Source organism: Ochlerotatus camptorhynchus, unplaced genomic scaffold, assembly GCF_037179485.1.
Source record: "Ochlerotatus camptorhynchus isolate MF236.1 unplaced genomic scaffold, CSIRO-AGI_Acam_v1.1 ptg000544l, whole genome shotgun sequence".
NCBI lineage: Eukaryota > Metazoa > Arthropoda > Insecta > Diptera > Culicidae > Ochlerotatus > Ochlerotatus camptorhynchus.
In genome coordinates this window covers 234,159-252,562 of record NW_027041027.1, presented here as the reverse complement: position 1 = coordinate 252,562, position 18,404 = coordinate 234,159, and the positions used below count along the sequence as shown (strand labels likewise).

At 39.2% G+C, this 18,404-nt stretch overlaps 1 protein-coding gene across 3 annotated transcripts in view; it reads right to left on the bottom strand.

Annotated features, from left to right (window-relative positions):
• The window catches only part of mol (dual oxidase maturation factor 1 mol), a 210,664-nt gene that overhangs the window by 20,757 nt on the left and 171,503 nt on the right, over positions 1-18,404 (bottom strand). For all 3 annotated transcript variants that reach the window (XM_065236298.1, XM_065236300.1, XM_065236299.1), the window contains exon 5: positions 4,457-4,649. In XM_065236298.1, coding sequence (XP_065092370.1) covers positions 4,457-4,621 — 165 coding nt within the window. In that variant the 5' untranslated portion in view covers positions 4,622-4,649. The remainder of the gene's footprint in view (positions 1-4,456; positions 4,650-18,404) is intronic.

Sequence of the window (18,404 nt, the reverse complement as noted above, 5' to 3'; positions counted from 1 at the left end):
TTGAATGGGTGCGATATCCTACGCAGGTGTGGAAGCTGCCTTCCTGCACATTCGAATGCCATCAATGGATGGCAATCGATTTTCCGTCGATGATTGGCACTAGATTGCGGAACAGAGACCGACGTTAAATAAAGGAAAAAGAAGATGTTTGCTCAGTTGTGGAAATGTTATCAAATTGAAGCTGAAATACATTCAGCGAAGTGAAATTAACGTTTGATTTTCTGTTGCCGTAAACAGTAATGGGTGCCCAATAGACTGATGCAAAATTTGAAATTTTTGCTCCACAGTGCTTAAACGGTTCCAAACTGGGTCCTGCTTAGCCTCCCGAAATTTGAACTACTTTAGTAAGAAACTGACTTGGCACAAACCATTTCAAGTTTATATGGGAATTACTATGGGAAAACTTATGTTTTTGTTCATATCTATCTAACAATTCACCACATCACTATGCTTTTAAAAATGATAGCAGAGATTGTAGCAAATTCTCTCATATACAACTTTGTTGAAAACCACTTTTCAATCAACTGTAAGGAACAAAAGTTATTTATGATTCAAGTCACTGATGTGTTATGATTATGCTCATTCAACTGGTGCGAATAATAGATCACAGATATCATGGCTACTATGTCACACTGCAGAAAGCAGTGTTGCCCACAGAACAGCTGCTTGATCATGCCATAAGATTATCAATCTCTTAAACAATTAATAACAATTTAATTTGACATTTGGCTGAAAAACGGTATTCCGCAAAGTTGCAGGTTAAATTTCCCGTAAGAATAGTTATAAAAATTTTCGAAAAAGCTATATGGAAAATGGGTAGAAGACAATGAACAAAAAGTTTGGTTTTCCCATAGTAATTTCCATGTAAACTTCGAATAGTTTGTGCCAAGTCAGTTTCGTCCCAAATGAGTTTAAATTTTGGGAGGCTAATTAGGACCTGATTTGAAACCGTTTGAGCACTGTGGAGCGAAAATTTCAAATTTTGCATCAGTCTAGTGCCTAAGCCTAGTTTGGAAAAATCTTGATTATTTATTAAGATTTTTGACTGAAAGAAAAAATACAAGTTTGTGGTCTTTCAAAACCATCAAAACTTTGCACCATACAAATGAACAGATTCATCGACTATAATAAACCTCTTTATAAACATTCCCTGATTGATGGTACAATTTCCTGATAATTCCAGGATTTTGTAGATCTTTTGAAATACCCTGATATTTCCAGGTTTTTACAAGTAGTTGCTACACTGCACCTGAAAGTTTAATTAACAAATCTATACCAACATTTTAAATAGACGGAACAACCAAACGAAAACAATGAGTTTAAACGCAAATTTCTCGTGAATCAAAACACATCCAACAATTTAACACCAGCTTCTGTTAGAGCAAACTTCCTTTATCGAATGGCATTGTTAATTTGCGTGGGTGTGTTTTGATACTCTAGAAATTTGCGATTAAAGGCATTGTTTACGTTTGATTGTTCCACCTACTTCAATTGTTGGTCTAGAAGTATACATTGGCCACACAAGCTCAGGGTTGCAGCGGGAAAGTAGTCTTAATATGAAGTAAAATCTCATCAACATTCAAATACTTGATCATTTGTTCCGGGTATGTTCCGAGTGCTCCCTGTCCTAAATCTGCTATTAGTCAAAACCAGTGGCGTCACGTGAGAAAATTCACTAGTTGTGCACCTATTTTATTTATATTTTGTCTGTAACAGTAGAAGCCAATTTTGATGCATAATAAAAAAACATGGGATACAAATCTTTCGACGGGGGTACCTGCTTAAAAAATAAAAAAAATGATAATGAGGAACAGTTCTGCTACCAGTTTTGCTTACTCTTGCATAGAAACATTGATTTTCCTTTTAAGTCTCATGTTTATGATATTTGTCATCGTTACTCACCGTTTCCTAAGCAGTAGTGTAGAGTTGACGCCAATTGCGATTTCCTCGAAATGCTCCACTTCCCGCGCAATTTCCTCGAGCATGTGACACAACCAACAATTTCCACTTGTCCATTTTCGGCAAAGTTCCGCGTTATAATTTTACCATTTCTTTTACATGTCGTTTTCAAGTTGTCGTGGGACGTCCATTCTCGCAATAAGCATTTATTCCTCCATGGATCTTCTGGCAAACGGTCTTTTCAGGAGGTCATCAACAATATCCTGTTCCATGATTCCTATTTAATTTTGCACTATGCCATGAACAATATTCCATCAATGCGCTGAGGCTACTGAATGAATTGCAGACATGGTAGTGAGAAAATTTAAAAATTTAAAAATTCGATGTGTGCTTGTAGGTAGGTATACAACGAATGACGGCTCTCCAAGATTCAATCAATTCAGAGAGAAACTCAAATGCGACGTTGCCTATACGTGCCAATTTATTCTCTTCTCTTTAAACTGTGCAAAGATAGAAGTGCACAAAATAAACACTAACACAGCGGCAATTATGCTTACGGGACTTCAATACATATACAACTGATCTGGTTGTAAATACGAGCGTTTCTGGTGCACAAGCATAAGTCCTCAGACTGGGAGAACTTAGCATGCGGTGGCTTAGGTAGAACGAAGGCATATTTTCCTTGCTTGTTTTGTGTCGCTCATTCGCCATAGAAGCCCAAAAAGAGTGTTGTCTGCATGTTGTAAAATCCCAGCGTGCCCGTACGTGAAAACAAGATCGCTATGCCTCGCTTCTGTTTTACGTACATTTTTTTCAGTGGTGGTTAAAACGGAGGTTGAGCAGCTATGTGGTAAACAATTCAGCTACTATCCAGTGATGTGGTGGATAATTCAGTTACTATCCATATGAAACCAATAAATAGGGCGGACAAAAATGATTTTAATGGAGTATTAAATTTTTGCCTCTTAATTTTTACGAAATATAATTTTTACTTTTTGAAAATTCGAGACTGTGCAGTGCACGAGGTGCACATATGGACGAGACGCCACTGGCAAAACGTTTTGCATGAACACAAACCCACATAAGAAGTCTCACCATACATTCTGCTTTTTTTATATTAAGATTTTCTTTCAGAGACATCGTGTTTTACGTTGGCCCTTTGCATCACTGCAGGTGCGCAGGATACATGAGTGAGTGAGCTAACAAAAAATGGTAACATTTTGGTGATGAATTTTAATATTTGATTTAATAGTAGATTATTTAAAAAAAAAAAGTAGTCTGCAAAGGTTTAAGCCTCGCGCGCGTATTACTGATATAGAGGACTGAATTTAATATATTTCTAAAAAAAAATGCAATTTTGAAGCTTATTTGGAAGATACCTTGAATTAGTAGTAAGTTTTCTGGCAAATGTTGGAGGTTCGTGAGCATTCCTGACATTGCTGAAAATTATGATAGCATCAGATTGCGCGGTTGCTAGTGTAATAGGATGCTTTGTTGATTGTTCACTAACTCTTGATTGCTTGTAATACTTACGAATATTTAAGGTGGACAAAAAGGCGAACTAAGAGGTGGACGAGACTGAGCTTTTCCACATTTATATAGCTGTGAAGCAATTGTAAACTCTAGAGGGAATTTATATCTGTTACTGAAACCAGTTCGATTTTGTTTGCCAACCTGGTTAAAATGTCACATTTAATTATCTTAAAGATAAATCGTCCAGCTGAAACCTTTGTAGGGGTAAGAGGTGGGACCATCATCATCAATAGATCTTGAAATCCTCGTTAAAAAGGCAATGGGGCGTCTTGCCTCGCGGTGCATTTCGCCCTACATTTGAACTGTGGTCCCTGCTATGGACACATTTAGTTAACTTACTTTACTAATACCATTTGGTTGAGTAAGTGTTTGGGTGAGGGAAATTCTACAGAAAATAAGGAATGCCCGATCACAGCTTTTTCATTCTTAATTTGTAAATTTGACAAGCAACAGTGCTAGCTCAGTACTTAAACCAGCAATGCTGCACAACATGGCCCAGAATTGAATATTTTCCCATTTTTGACGTCTATCCATAGAAAGTAAAGATTTGTGACGCAAATATATTTTCCCATAAGCCTTGTCTCTTTTATGAAAAAGGCCATGGAACTCGTACCCTACCGGCACGTCGTCGTGTGGGGTTATTATTATTTTTTCTTTGGAAGAGATGTTTGTAATCACCACAATTACGATCGCTTTGATTGGATACTTATTGGTTCTGAATCGTACGTGCGGTAATTGTGCCAATATGTATGGGCGATCGTACGCACGTAAGAAACGAGTGGGTATTTTTGTTCGTTAAAGTGGCACTTTTGCATCGGGTGGTTGACCGTCTTTTCCTTCCAATCGAATCGAAGCGCGATGCAATGATATTCAAATCCCCGCGTGTGGCTTTTTTCAAAGATGATCGTGCCAAATGCTCAATGCGGTACATATGAGTACACAAGCATGTATTCATGCAGTTAGTAATGAGACAGCTAATAAAAGTCTATGTTATGCAATTTGATGGCTGTTTGAAGTTGCTTACCTGCTTTCGAACACCGGGGAAGATGACCAGAAATGCCAGATAGATAGTGGCAAATAAGACGCAGACGGCCACAATCGACACATCGCCGGTAACTGGGGTTCGGTTTGAGAACGAGTACAGAGTGGGAGCCCCATCGTCTCGGAATGCATCGAACCAACCCTTCATCGTAAGGGAAGGTCGGCTATGGTGGGAACTTGGGGTGGAAGAAAGATAGAGAGAGAAGAAAATATATTATTATGGTGCTCGGTCGGTTTTTGCTGCTACTAACCTAGAGGGCAAACGAAAACGAAGGTAAAAATATTAACAATAACGTGGAAATGGTTTACTAACATATAACATCATGTTTTGGGTCACATAACTGGCGTTCAGCGTAATTTGAATTAAGTACACACATTTTTGGGACCTCAGATAGCCTCCAGTCAATAAAGGCAACAAGTCGGAAGCGGCGGTGTGGTCGAGGAAATCTTTCGAGTTTGAAAATTTGCTCGACTTTCCTGGGTATAGATTATCATTGTGCTTGACACACAATATACAAAATCATGCATAACTGTGGAAGTGCATCTACAGAACACTAAGTTGAGAGTCGGCAAAATGTTCGCTACAGAAGCGTAAAAGTTGAGAAGAAGGAGCTAGGCGCTTGACTAAGTTCTCCCGATTACTTCTAAACAATACGATGGTAATGATGTTCAACTGCACCATGTCGTGCTAGCTGTTAAAACGATTCTTCGCAATTTTTCCAATCCAATGGTCATCCAGCTTCTACGTCTAGAATGGTCTCAAAACCGTTGTGTTTTCCCAAAGCCAGTTGTAAAGCAAACTCGAGCTTACCCTGTAGTTGCATGCCTCTGGGAAGAGTCAGTTAGTGGAATGCCGGCTAATGACATTACAAATTCCTTCTATCAAACAAGATCACAGGACAGTAGAAGTGTGCCGCGGTGGCGGTGGAGGTGGCGGCGTGCATCGGCGAGAAGAATATAGGAATTCCGCAGTCCACTCACTTCTTCTTCCATCCTCCAACTAATTTTGTAGCTGGCAGCCGAGAAATTATTGTGCGTGGACTGAAACAGTAACTGCACTATTCGAGAGCTCTTATATGGAACATTTGGCAGCTTTTCCATTCCACTGTATAAATGGCCCTTTAATATTAAATCTTCACCAAATTACTACACGATACACAGTACATCTGTTACCATCTTTTCTGATTATAGTGTCTCCAACCCTCCCAGCAAAATATGATAAAAAACTTTCAAATATAAAAATTTACTGGCTTCAAGCCATCCTAGAGTCTTGATGATGAGATTGACTTCATTAAACGGTAAATATCAAGTCAAGCTCGTATGGCTCATTTGCATTATTCAGGACTAATTCATATTTATTTATTTAAAAGACAATTGACACCGTCTTCAACCAGAGGTTGTACAGACTGAACACACTTAACACTAGACAACAAATAACACACCCAGTAGACCAGTAGGGAAATTTTCTTTTAAATGAAAAATTTCACCGATTGGAGCGGGACGAACCCTCACTTCATGGTACACATAATACGCCTGAACGACGGGTGACGCCGCTAACAGCACGACCAGTTAGTTGGTAGAATCGTCGCCTGTGACATGCAAACATTACAAAACAGCACAGTCGTGAACATAACATAAAGAAAACATGGTGTGAAATATCAACTGTAGTCAGAGCATTAAAACTCAATCTGACTGAACATCCAGCAATCCTCGTCGTCAGTGGTGAAACGAAAAAAAAAAGAACAAAAGATACAGATAGCGTAATCAAATATTTTAAATGAACAATATGGTCTACTCTTCTATTATCCCCAAGACACGATATTCCCCGATACTAGCACCACTAGTGACAAGGTGAATAGAACACTGTAAATTGAGCGCTTAGCAGATGATGACTCAATATCAACAAGGTTATCGAAGACAATACACAGTTGAGTAACATTTTTCTCAGAATTGAGAAAAATTACCTGTTTTAAATTATATTACAATTTTCTTCAAACTGGAGGTTATGATGATGATGATGATGATGATGATGATGGTCCCACCTCTTACCCCTACAAAGGTTTGAGCTGGACGAGTTATCTTTAAGATAATTAAATATAAACATTTTAACCAGGTTTGCAAACAAAATCGAGCTGGTTACAATTACAGATATAAATGTCCTGTTAAATATGCTATAGGCATCAACCAAAAACATTCAAAGGTGTAACTAGTTATCAAAAGTCCAAGTATAGTCCTCGACAATACTTCCATTTACACGTGACCTGGGATTTACACGTTTAAGCTTCCGCAGTGCCAGGACTATATCCAAGGAAACGACTTCCAGCCAACCCTTTACTAATTCAAGGCTTTTGCCACAATTTCCACGTATTAGTCATTTATACCTGTATTCCGCGCGCGAGGCTCAAACCATCGTAGACTACTCAAAGCTATTTTTACTATTACTACTACAAAATCAAAAAAACTAAAAATCCATCATCACCATCGAGGCAAACAATGTAGTTTTTTGTATATGCTACACCAATTACTAAAATGTCTTTATGACAGTCTCCATACAAAATAATCCGTTAGAGATAACTTTGTCGAGATACATGATTTATCCATTCATAAAAATTTAACTGCTCAATAAACAGCTTTTACATGTGAAATGCAGCGTCTCTTGAATTCTGTAAGTGTAGTTGCACGCTTGATGTGTCTAGGCATCGAATTGAAAACATTTATACCTTTGAAAAATAATGAATTTTGTGAAGCATTATTCAAAAGATGTGGTGTTCTTACTTCATCCGCGTTTTTAGTGTTATATCTATGAAAATAACTTCCTCTTTCAATCCGATCACACAAATATCGAGGCAGCAAACCGTTAACTACTTTAAAAATGAACACCATAGTCAAAAACACAATTCTTTGCTTCACTGACAGCCATTGCAAAGCGTCCAGCATAAAAGTTGAGGAAGTGAATCTATTACATCTTAAAATCAAACGCATTACTTTATTCTGCAAACGCTGTAATCTCGATATTTGTGTTTCATTGGCCAAAAATAAAATGGAAGGGCAAAAGTCTAGATGAGGGGAGATGATTGATTTGTATAACTGTATTTTACTACCAATAGTTAAATCGTTTTTCAAGCGACATAGGATTCCATACTTCTTGGCAATGTTCTTGATGACATTGTCAATATGAGAATTGAACTTGAGTTTGTCATCAATAATCACGCCAAGATATTTAATTTCCTGAACGCGATCAAGTGTCTCATCATCAATAACAACAGAGACATCATCATCTACACGATTCCGCGAAATTAGCATGAATTTAGTTTTACTTACATTCAATTTCAATTGTTTATACTTCAACCATCTACTTAGAGAACGCAAATCTTCATTCAAGCGTGAAACGGCTTCTTCTAAATCTTTAGCTGCAATGAATAACACAGTATCGTCAGCAAAAAGATTGATATCACAAAACCGTAGAACTCGTCTCATGTCATTAATATACATAATAAATAAAAGGGGCCCTAATACACTTCCCTGAGGCACTCCAAGGTCATTTTCAACGGGACAAGATACAAAATCATTAAAAACAGTCCTTTGTGTTCTGTCAGATAAATAGCTTTCAAACCATTTGTATGCAGAACCCGAAATTCCAAAGCGCTTGATTGTTCTCAACAATAAGGGCCTAGAAATTGTCTCAAAAGCGCGTTTTAGATCCAAAAACACAGCAACAATCGTATCTTTATGCTCCAAATTTTCTTTCCATTTAGCTAACACTAAGTTTAACGCGGTTTCACAAGAATGGCCTTCCCGGTATCCCGATTGTTCCGGTATCAACAAACAGTTACTATTTAAATATTCTAACAGCTGGCCTTTTACAACAAGTTCTAAAATTTTCTCTAATGTGTGCAACATGTTGATGGGACGAAACTCTTCGGCTTTAATCGTCCCAGCAACTTGTTGTATAGGAGCAACTAAAGATTCTTTCCAAATATGCGGCACGTGCCCAGATTGCAATGATTGATTAATAAGGTCCCGCAGAGTGTGTCGAATGACATGAAAGCAATCTTGAATAACTCTAGCATTAACATTATCTACTTCAGCCGTTTTTCCTAATGAAAAGCAAATATTTTTAAGTTCATCTAATGTAATTGGGTGAAAACCATTAAATCTACAATTACTATTAATCGGCTGTTTTATTTCGTCCGGTTCATTGATCAGTTCAATAGATTGATTGATCAGTGAAACGCTCTCGACGAAATAGTCATTAAACTTAGAAGCAATTACTTGTTCTGACTGTTCTAATATGCCATCAAAAGTTATGGTCCGCGATTTACAATTACTAGGCTTCATCAAAGATTTCAAAATTTTCCATAACTCTTTGTTTTGATGCTGATCAATTTTCCTCTGAATATATTCACATCGAGTTTTCTTAATCGATTGTGAATATTTATTACGCACGACCGTGTACCTATTCCAATGATTATCACTATTAGATCTACAAAACTTTTTGTACCATTTGTCCCTCTTACGTTTAAGACGCAAAAGATCCAAATTGTACCAGCTGTTCGAGTTTTTCAAAGAAACATACTTTTGTTCAACTAATTTATTGGTACAAGTTTTCAAAACGTTAGTAAGAACAGCTGCATCTTCATCTAAAGTTCCGGTAACTAATGGAAAATGGCAGAATAGAATATAATATGTTATGTTTGAACATCTCAAGACACATTCTAACTCGGAAAACGCCTAAATGTATGTATCACCTAATTAATCATCGCTGATCAACCAATGATTTTTTGTAATTTTCGATAACTTCTAGCGATTGGATCTGCTTAGAATGTTTCAGAAATTAAGTTTAATTATTACTTTAACTAACTCTTTGGTTATTTTGGTGCTACAAGAACTGTTGCCATGCTTGGTAATGTTTCGAAAATGACCAGTTTCCCATACATTTTTGTATGACGTCCTTATATTTATTTCCGAAGGAGAAAAACACATTTCCATTTATTTCCCCTGCGTACATGATGTAATTGGTTATTTCTATGGGTGATATTGTAGCATGATAATGTGGCTTCCAAAAATACATGGTTTAGAATTCCTCTTTTTTTTTTTAACTCTTTATTTGTTCCAAATTCAAAATAAATTACATTTCATTTTCAACCTAGGTGCTCCAGTTACTACAGTAACTTACCAGCCTTAATTGTTATGATATATATCTAAGTGTTTTTACATTGTTCCTGTCTTGGCAATTCAGTATTTTAAACAGGTTTTTTAACCTGCATGTCAGTATAACAATTGATATCTTAAAACTAAAAACTAAAACTAATCTTATCTAAGTATAAAGGGAATTAATCGTTGCAATTGAGGATTGTAACGATTTTTGCCGGAAATTATTAATTATTTTGTTGGACATTTGTGCTAAAGTCTCAACATTCGAAATTCTATGTACTTCGGTAGTACTGTACCAGGGAGGCAACTTCAAAATCATCTTCAGAATTTTGTTCTGAATCCTTTGAAGTGCTTTTTTCCTGGTAGTGCAACAACTAGACCATATTGGCACAGCGTAAAGCATGGCCGGTCTAAAAACTTGTTTAAATATTAGAAGTTTATTCGTCAGGCAAAGTTTGGATTTCCTGTTTATAAGAGGATACAAACATTTTATATATTTGTTACATTTGGCTTGAATGCCCTCAATGTGATCTTTAAAAGTTAATTTATGGTCAAGTATTAATCCAAGATATTTCACTTGGTTTGACCAGGAAATTGGAACTCCGTTCATAGTGACTATGTGACTACTACTAGGTTTCAAAAAGGAAGCCCTGGGCTTATGTGGAAATATTATAAGTTGAGTTTTGGAAGCGTTGGGAGAAATCTTCCATTTTTGTAAATAAGAAGAGAAAATATCTAAACTTTTCTGAAGTCTGCTGCAAATAACACGAAGACTTCTTCCTTTAGCGGAAATGCCTGTGTCATCAGCGAACAAAGATTTGTGGCAACCCTGAGGCAAATCAGGGAGGTCCGAAGTGAAAATGTTATACAATATAGGCCCAAGAATGCTACCCTGAGGAACTCCTGCTCTAACAGGTAGTCGATTAGATTTGGAATTTTGATAATTTACCTGCAGAGTTCTGTCAGTTAAATCATTTTGAACTAATTTCATAATGTAAAGTGGAAAATTAAACTTTTTCAATTAAGCAATCAAACCTTCATGCCAAACACTGTCGAATGCTTTTTCTATGTCTAGAAGAGCAACTCCAGTTGAGTGGCCTTCCGATTTGTTTGAACGAATTAAATTGGTAACTCTTAAGAGTTGATGAGTAGTTGAATGCCCATGGCGAAATCCAAACTGCTCATCTGCAAAAATTGAGTTCGTATTGATGTGAAGCATCATTCTATTCAAAATTATTTTTTCAAAAAGTTTACTTATTGAAGAAAGCAAACTTATTGGACGGTAGCTAGAAGCTTCAGCTGGATTTTTATCCGGCTTCAAAATTGGAACAACTTTTGCATTTTTCCATTTATCAGGAAAGTATGCCAAATGGAAACATCTGTTAAATAATTTTACCAGGAAAGACAAGGTACTCTCTGGGAGTTTTTTGATGAGGATATAGAAAATTCCATCATCACCTGGAGCTTTCATATTTTGAAATTTTTTAGTTATAGACCTTACTTCGTCCAAATCAGTCCCCCAGGAATCATCAAAAATATTTTCCCGAGAGAAAATATTCCGAAAATCCCGAGCAACCTAATTTTCAATAGGACTAGTAAGACCCAAACTGAAATTATGGGAACTCTCGAATTGCTTAGCAAGTTTCTGAGCTTTTTCCAAATTTGTGATCAAAATTTTACCACCTTCTTTAAGCGCTGGAATTGGCTTTTGAGGTTTTTTCAAAATTTTTGTGAGTTTCCAAAAGGGTTTGGAACTCGGGTCTAATTTAGAAACATTATTTTCAAAAGTTTTGTTCCTCAGGGCAGAGAATCGCTTTTTAATTTGTTTTTGCAAATCCCGCCAGATAACTTTCATGGCAGGATCGCGTGTTCTTTGAAATTGTCTCCTACGGACATTTTTAAGACGGATCAAGAGCTGAAGATCATCGTCTATTATAATTGAATCGAATTTAACCTCGCATTTTGGAACTGAGGCAGCTCTTGCTTCAACTATAGAAGTAGTCAGAGATTCAAGAGCATAATTAATTTCATCTTTGGTTTGCAAAGGAATGTTTGGATCGAAGTTATATTCCATAAATGTTCGATATTGCTCCCAATCAGCCCTATGGTAATTGAAAGTAAAGCTGTTGGGATTAGAAATTATTTCTTGGGATATTTCAAAAGTTACTGGAAGGTGATCAGAACCGAAGTCAGCATGGGTAACCAATTGGCTACAAAGATGACATGAATCAGTTAAGACCAAATCAATAGTTGAGGGATTTCTTGCAGAAGAAAAGCATGTTGGGCTGTTTGGATATTGAATAGTGTAATAACCTGCAGAACAATCATCAAACAGAATATTACCATTGGAATTGCTTTGAGCATTATTCCATGAGCGGTGTTTTGCATTAAAATCACCAATAATGAAGAATTTAGACCTATGACGGGTAAGTTTCTGAAGGTCACCCTTGAGAAAATTCTTTTGCTGGCCAACGCATTGGAATGGCAAATAGGCAGCTATAAACGTAAGTTGTCCAAATTTTGTTTCAACAGAAACTCCCAAAGTTTCAAAAACTTTGGTTTCAAATGAAGAAAGTATTTTGTGTTTGATTCGTCTATGAATAATGATGGCAACGCCACCACAGGGTCCATCAAGACGATCATTTCTATAAATTAAATAATTTGAGTCCTTCTTAACCTTATGGCCAGGTTTAAGGAACGTTTCAGTTATAACGGCAATATGCACGTTATGAACTCTCAAAAAATTAAATAGCTCGTCTTCATTATCTTTAAGAGATCGAGCATTCCAATTTAAAATGTTTAATGCTTTAAAATCCATTACTGAATTTTAAAGTCATGACAATATTATTAGCAAATTTTACTCCAGTTTGAATAGCATCAAACATGGAGTTAGATTTAAGCATATCAGAAATCATGTCAATTAATGAATTCTGTAAAAATTCCATTTTAGGAGCAGTAATGCTTCCTAAGTCAAAATTGTCAAAATTTCCGTTAGAACGTTGGTTAGTATTTTGATTTCTACCCGCTGCAATAGCAGCATAGGTAGCTCCATTAACTCGCTGAACATTGTTAGCAGCGAGGGGAGTAGGTACAGATGAAACATTTGAAGCAGGGGTGATATTTGTACCTACGGGTACGAATGTAGAATTTGTTCCTCGCTGACCGTTGTTAACAGCAGAGGAATTTGTACCTGGTCGGAAACGTGGAGCGTTTCTTACCTGTCGGTTAGAACGAGATTGTAGGATCGCTTTGCGAGTCTTACATTCCCAAAAATTGGATTTGTGGTTTTCACCACAATTTGAACATTTAAATTTCTTAGGATTCTCCTTCACAGGACAGTCGTCCTTTGCGTGAGAGGAATCACCACAATTCATGCATTTAGCTGGCATGTAGCAATTTTTAGTTCCGTGACCCCATCCCTGGCACTTACGGCACTGAGTGAGGTTTTGGAAATTTCCTCCAGTCTTCCTGAAGTGTTCCCACTTCACTCGGACATGGAGCATAAGGCTAGCTTTTTCTAAGGCCTTAAGGTTGTTTAGTTCACTAGACTTGAAGTGAACTAAATAAAAATCATTAGAAATCCCGTTGCGCGAATCGCCAGGACGGGATTTCATTTTCATTTTGATTACTTGGAGTGGCACAACTCCAAGTAATTTTGCCAGTTCATTTTTGATCTGATCCAGGGATTCACCACTGGGCAGTCCTTTCATGACAACCTTGAACACACGTTCAGTTTTGGTGTCGTAAGTAAAAAAATTGTGCTTCTTCTCAGTAAGATACTTGAGAAGACATTTAAAGCCGTCCAAGGTTTCAGCCAATACACGGCATTCACCCCGACGTCCAATTTGTAGTGAAAACTTAACTTTCACGAAATTCAAAAGTTCCATGCGAAGAGCATGGAAATCGGTAGTGGTTATCACAATAGGGGGAATCTTTTCCTTCTTGGCATTAAGCCGGGAAAGTTTACTAGAATTTTTCTTGGATGATGGATCATTCTCATCATCCGTGAGCAAATCAAATTGATTACTCAAATTAATTTCTTCAGAAGGGGAGTCAAGAGTTTGCCCCTTTCTTTTGCGTTTAGGCGCCATGGCGGCAGTAAATTTTTTATCCAAATCGACTTCCAAGCAGATTACTATAAGAATCTGAAGGATCGAAGAGGAATGTTCCAAATCGATATCCAAGAAGGATTACCTCGGGTAGGGTCCAAACAAGGATCGAAGAGGAATAAGAGGAGTTGAACAAGGTAGAAAATTTTTACAGGTTGAGCACTGAAAAGTGCTGTTTAAATTTGTTGTAGCTTTAGGTAGTAGTAACACTTCCTTAAGCAAAAAGCAAATAGATCCGCACGGCAAGAGAGCACGATGCGGACTGTATTTAGAATTCCTCTGATTCTTATATTTGGTAGGCGCCATGCTTTTTTATGTGTCTTTATATTTATTTCCACTAGTGTATAACAAACTCATCCCACTGCGTCCTAGCAAGAAGTACGGTCGACTTAGTTCGCGCTCCGCTATTTTGGAAGTTTGCTCGCTATTCGCTTGATTTAAATTATCAATTTTTCTCGCTTAGAGTTCCCAGCTAAATAATTAACTAAAAGTGAGTTTTTTTCTGAGAAGAAAGTGTGTTTTCGGCATCATCGGAAGGAAAATTGTTTTTACGATTGCCAATTCGCCAACCATTTTGCGCACCATCGGTGCGTGGTAACGCATACCTGCACACGGATCATCGTCATCGAGTGTCAGCATCTGCCTCCGCATTTACACCGCTCATCTATCATCGTGTGTTCAGCTGAGTGCCGACCCTCATACAAGCACACACCAACGAAGACCGCCCGCACACGCTGATCGAAGATCATCCACGCTGCGCGTCGCTCCGCTGCTGCCGTTTAAACGCTCGGTGGTAGTAGTATAGGATTATCAGATAAGTTTTTGTTCTTGTTTCTCTCTTTCGCCCACAGTTAAATTTTAAGTTTGTGTTCTGTGTTTGTAGTTTTTTTTTTTGTGTATTGTGTCCGAGTGATTATCGTTTCAGTGGTAGAGCGTTTTTCGCTCCCACTAGTACGGCAAAATGGACATTTTGTCGCAAGACGAAATGGACGTTTTGTCGGAAGATGACACCACTTTGCCACGCGATGGCAAGAAGGGTCGAAAACGTACGTCATCTCTCCCTGGTTCATCGTCTCAGCCTGGCAAAGGACAGGCTCAGATAAACCCCCGATCGCGAGCCTATCCAGATGACTCGACTGGCCCATGGGTTGTCTACTTTCAGCCCAGAAACAAACCTTTGAATGTAATGCAAATTACTAATGATCTGACGAAGCGATACTCGGCCGTGACTGAAATCACGAAGGTTAGGCACAATAAACTTCGTGTCTCCGTCTCTAACCTGAAGCAGGCTAACGAGATTGCTGCCTCCCAGCTCTTCACGCTCGAGTACAGAGTTTACATCCCAGCTCGTGATGTGGAGATCGAAGGTGTGGTCACCGAAGCGAGTCTGACCCCCGAGATCTTGGAGAAGCAGGCGGTTGGCCGTTTCAAGAACCGTTTGCTTCCTCCGGTGAAGATACTGGATGTCCAAAAACTGGGCTCAGTATCTGTCAGCGAGGATAAAAAGAGTTTTACCCCCACAGACTCGTTCCGTGTGACCTTTTCTGGTTCAGCCCTTCCTCACTACATCGAGCTGGGAAAACTTCGACTACCTGTGCGTTTGTTCGTTCCCCGGGTCATGAACTGCCAAAACTGTAAGCAGTTGGGACATACGGCCTCCCACTGTGGCAGCAAGGCACGCTGTTCCAAATGCGGAGAGAAGCATGGGGATGACACCTGTGCAGCTACCGCACCAAAATGCGTGTACTGTAAGGGAACTCCTCATGGTATCTCGTCATGCCCGGTGTACAAACAACGCGGGGAGAAATTACAACACTCACTTAAGGAACGTTCCCGGCAGTCTTTTGCAGAAATGCTTAAGACGGCCACGCCATCGACCAACGACAAAAATCCCTTTTCTCTTTTGTCAGATGACGAGACTGACTCTGACTTGGCTGAGGAGGGAACTTCTTTCTGTTTTTCAGCACGGAAACGAAAACGCATCCGTTCGCGGAAAGTTGAGAAAGAAGAACCCCAAATCAGCTTGCCCAAATCAAGGAGTGGTGGAAAAAAGGAAGTTTCTACTCCTCCTGGATTAAGAAGAACTGACTATACCCAGGATTTTCCACCTCTCCCAGGGACATCCAAAACCCCTGATGTCCCATTTTTAAGAACAGAAGCCCCTTCTTCATCTGGGTTGTTCTCATTTGATAAAATTGTGGACGATATTCTCAAGTACCTGAATATTTCTGATCCTCTCAAAAGCATTGTTCTGGCAATGCTTCCTACTGTGAAGACCCTCTTGAAGCAATTGACATTGAAGTGGCCCCTCATTGCAGCAATCATTTCCTTCGATGGATAATTTTCCAAACGAGGTCGGGGATTTGATCACTATTCTACAGTGGAATTGTCGAAGTCTTATTCCTAAATTAGAATCTTTTAAGTTTTTAGTTCACAATAATGATTGTGATGCATTTGCTCTTTGTGAAACTTGGCTCTCTTCAGATATAGATCTTCCTTTTTATGATTTTAACATTATTCGACTGGATCGTGAGGATTCGCGTGGAGGAGGGGTACTTTTGGGGATCAAAAAATGCCATTCTTTCTATAGAGTGAATCTTCCACAATTTACAGGTATTGAAGTTGTTGCATGTCAGGCTATTATTAAAGGTAAGAGCCTTTGTATTGCTTCTGTTTATATTCCTCCTAGAGCCGTTGTTAATCGAAAACAACTTTCAGATATATGTTCAGTACTTCCTGCTCCACGGTTGATTATGGGAGATTTTAATTCCCACGGTACAGGCTGGGGGGAACTGTATGATGACAACCGTTCAACTTTGATATATGACCTCTGTGATAACTTCAATATGACAATTCTTAACAATGGAGAAGTAACACGTTTGGCTGGCCCATCCTTGAATGGAAGTAGATTAGACCTCACACTTTGCTCTAACTCATTATCGTTGGATTGCACGTGGAATGTGATCCAGGATCCCCACGGTAGTGATCACTTGCCGATCAAAATTTCGATTGCCAGTGGGTTCAATCCGTCGGAATCCGTTAACGTCGCGTACGACCTCACCCGTAATATCGATTGGACAACGTTCAAGACCGCGATAGAGGAAGCCGTGTCGTCGGTAGAAGGGCTTCCACCGTTGGAGGAATATAACTTCCTCTCCAATCTGATCTTGGACAGCGCGCTTCGAGCTCAAACTCGGCCGGTTCCTGGAACGTCTTTGCGAAGGAAACCTCCTTCCCCTTGGTGGGACCACCAATGCACTGAGGTTTATCGTAAAAAGTCCGACGCGTTTAAGCTTTTCCGGAAACGTGGAACACCCGTGTATTTCGAAGCGTACTCGGCTCTTGAACGCGAACTCAAGAGCCTCATCAAAGCCAAGAAACGCGGATACTGGCGGCAATTCGTGGACGGATTATCGCGCGAAACGTCGATGAATACGCTTTGGAACGCGGCGCGAAGGATGCGTAACCGGTCTTCGAACAACGAGAGCGAGGAGTGCTCAGATCGTTGGATTCTCAAGTTCGCGCGAAAAGTATGTCCTGATTCCGTTCCGGCACAGATGACTCCTCGCGAAACGACGAATTCTGTAGACGAGATCAGCCAGCCTTTTTCAATGCTGGAACTCTCACTCGCGCTCCTTTCGTGTGGCAATTCGGCTCCGGGGGCTGATAGAATCAAGTTCAACTTGTTGAAGAACCTCCCAGACCTCGCTAAGAGGCGCATGTTGAACTTGTTTTGTCAGTTCCTGGAGCTCAATATTGTTCCGGATGATTGGAGGCAAGTGAGAGTTATAGCCATTAAAAAGCCTGGAAAACCCGCTTCAGATCATAACTCGTATCGTCCCATCGCGATGTTATCGTGCATTCGAAAATTGTTGGAGAAAATGTCCTTTTTCGCTTGGACAAATGGGTTGAGACGAACCACCTACTCTCAGATACTCAATTTGGATTCCGTAGGGGCAAGGGAACGAACGACTGTCTCGCGTTGCTTTCCACAGAAATTCAGTTGGCTTTTGCTAAAAAAGAGCAAATGGCTTCTGTATTCTTGGATATCAAGGGGGCTTTTGATTCAGTATCCGTTGAAGTCCTTTCAGACAAACTCCACGCTTGTGGCCTTTCTCCATTAATAAATAACTTTTTGTACAATTTGCTGTCAGAGAAACATATGAGCTTTTCTCATGGAAACTCTACAGCTTCTCGATTTAGTTACATGGGTCTCCCCCAGGGCTCATGTTTAAGCCCCCTTTTGTATAATTTCTACGTCAGAGAAATTGACAATTGGCTAAGTGACAACTGCACGTTGAGACAACTTGCAGATGACGGCGTAGTGTCTATGACAGGGCCTAAAGGGGTCGAACTGCAAGGACCCTTACAGGATACCTTAGACAATTTGTCTACTTGGGCTATTCAGCTAGGTATCGAATTCTCCACGGAGAAAACTGAGTTGGTCGTTTTTTCTAGGAAGCATAGCCCAGCACAACCAAAGCTTCAACTTTTGGGTAAACCGATCACTCATTCTATGTCCTTCAAATATCTTGGGGTCTGGTTCGATTCAAAATGCACCTGGAGATCCCACATTGAGTATCTGAGACGAAAATGCCAACAAAGGATCAATTTTCTCCGAACAATTACCGGAACGTGGTGGGGAGCCCATCCGCAAGATCTTCTAAC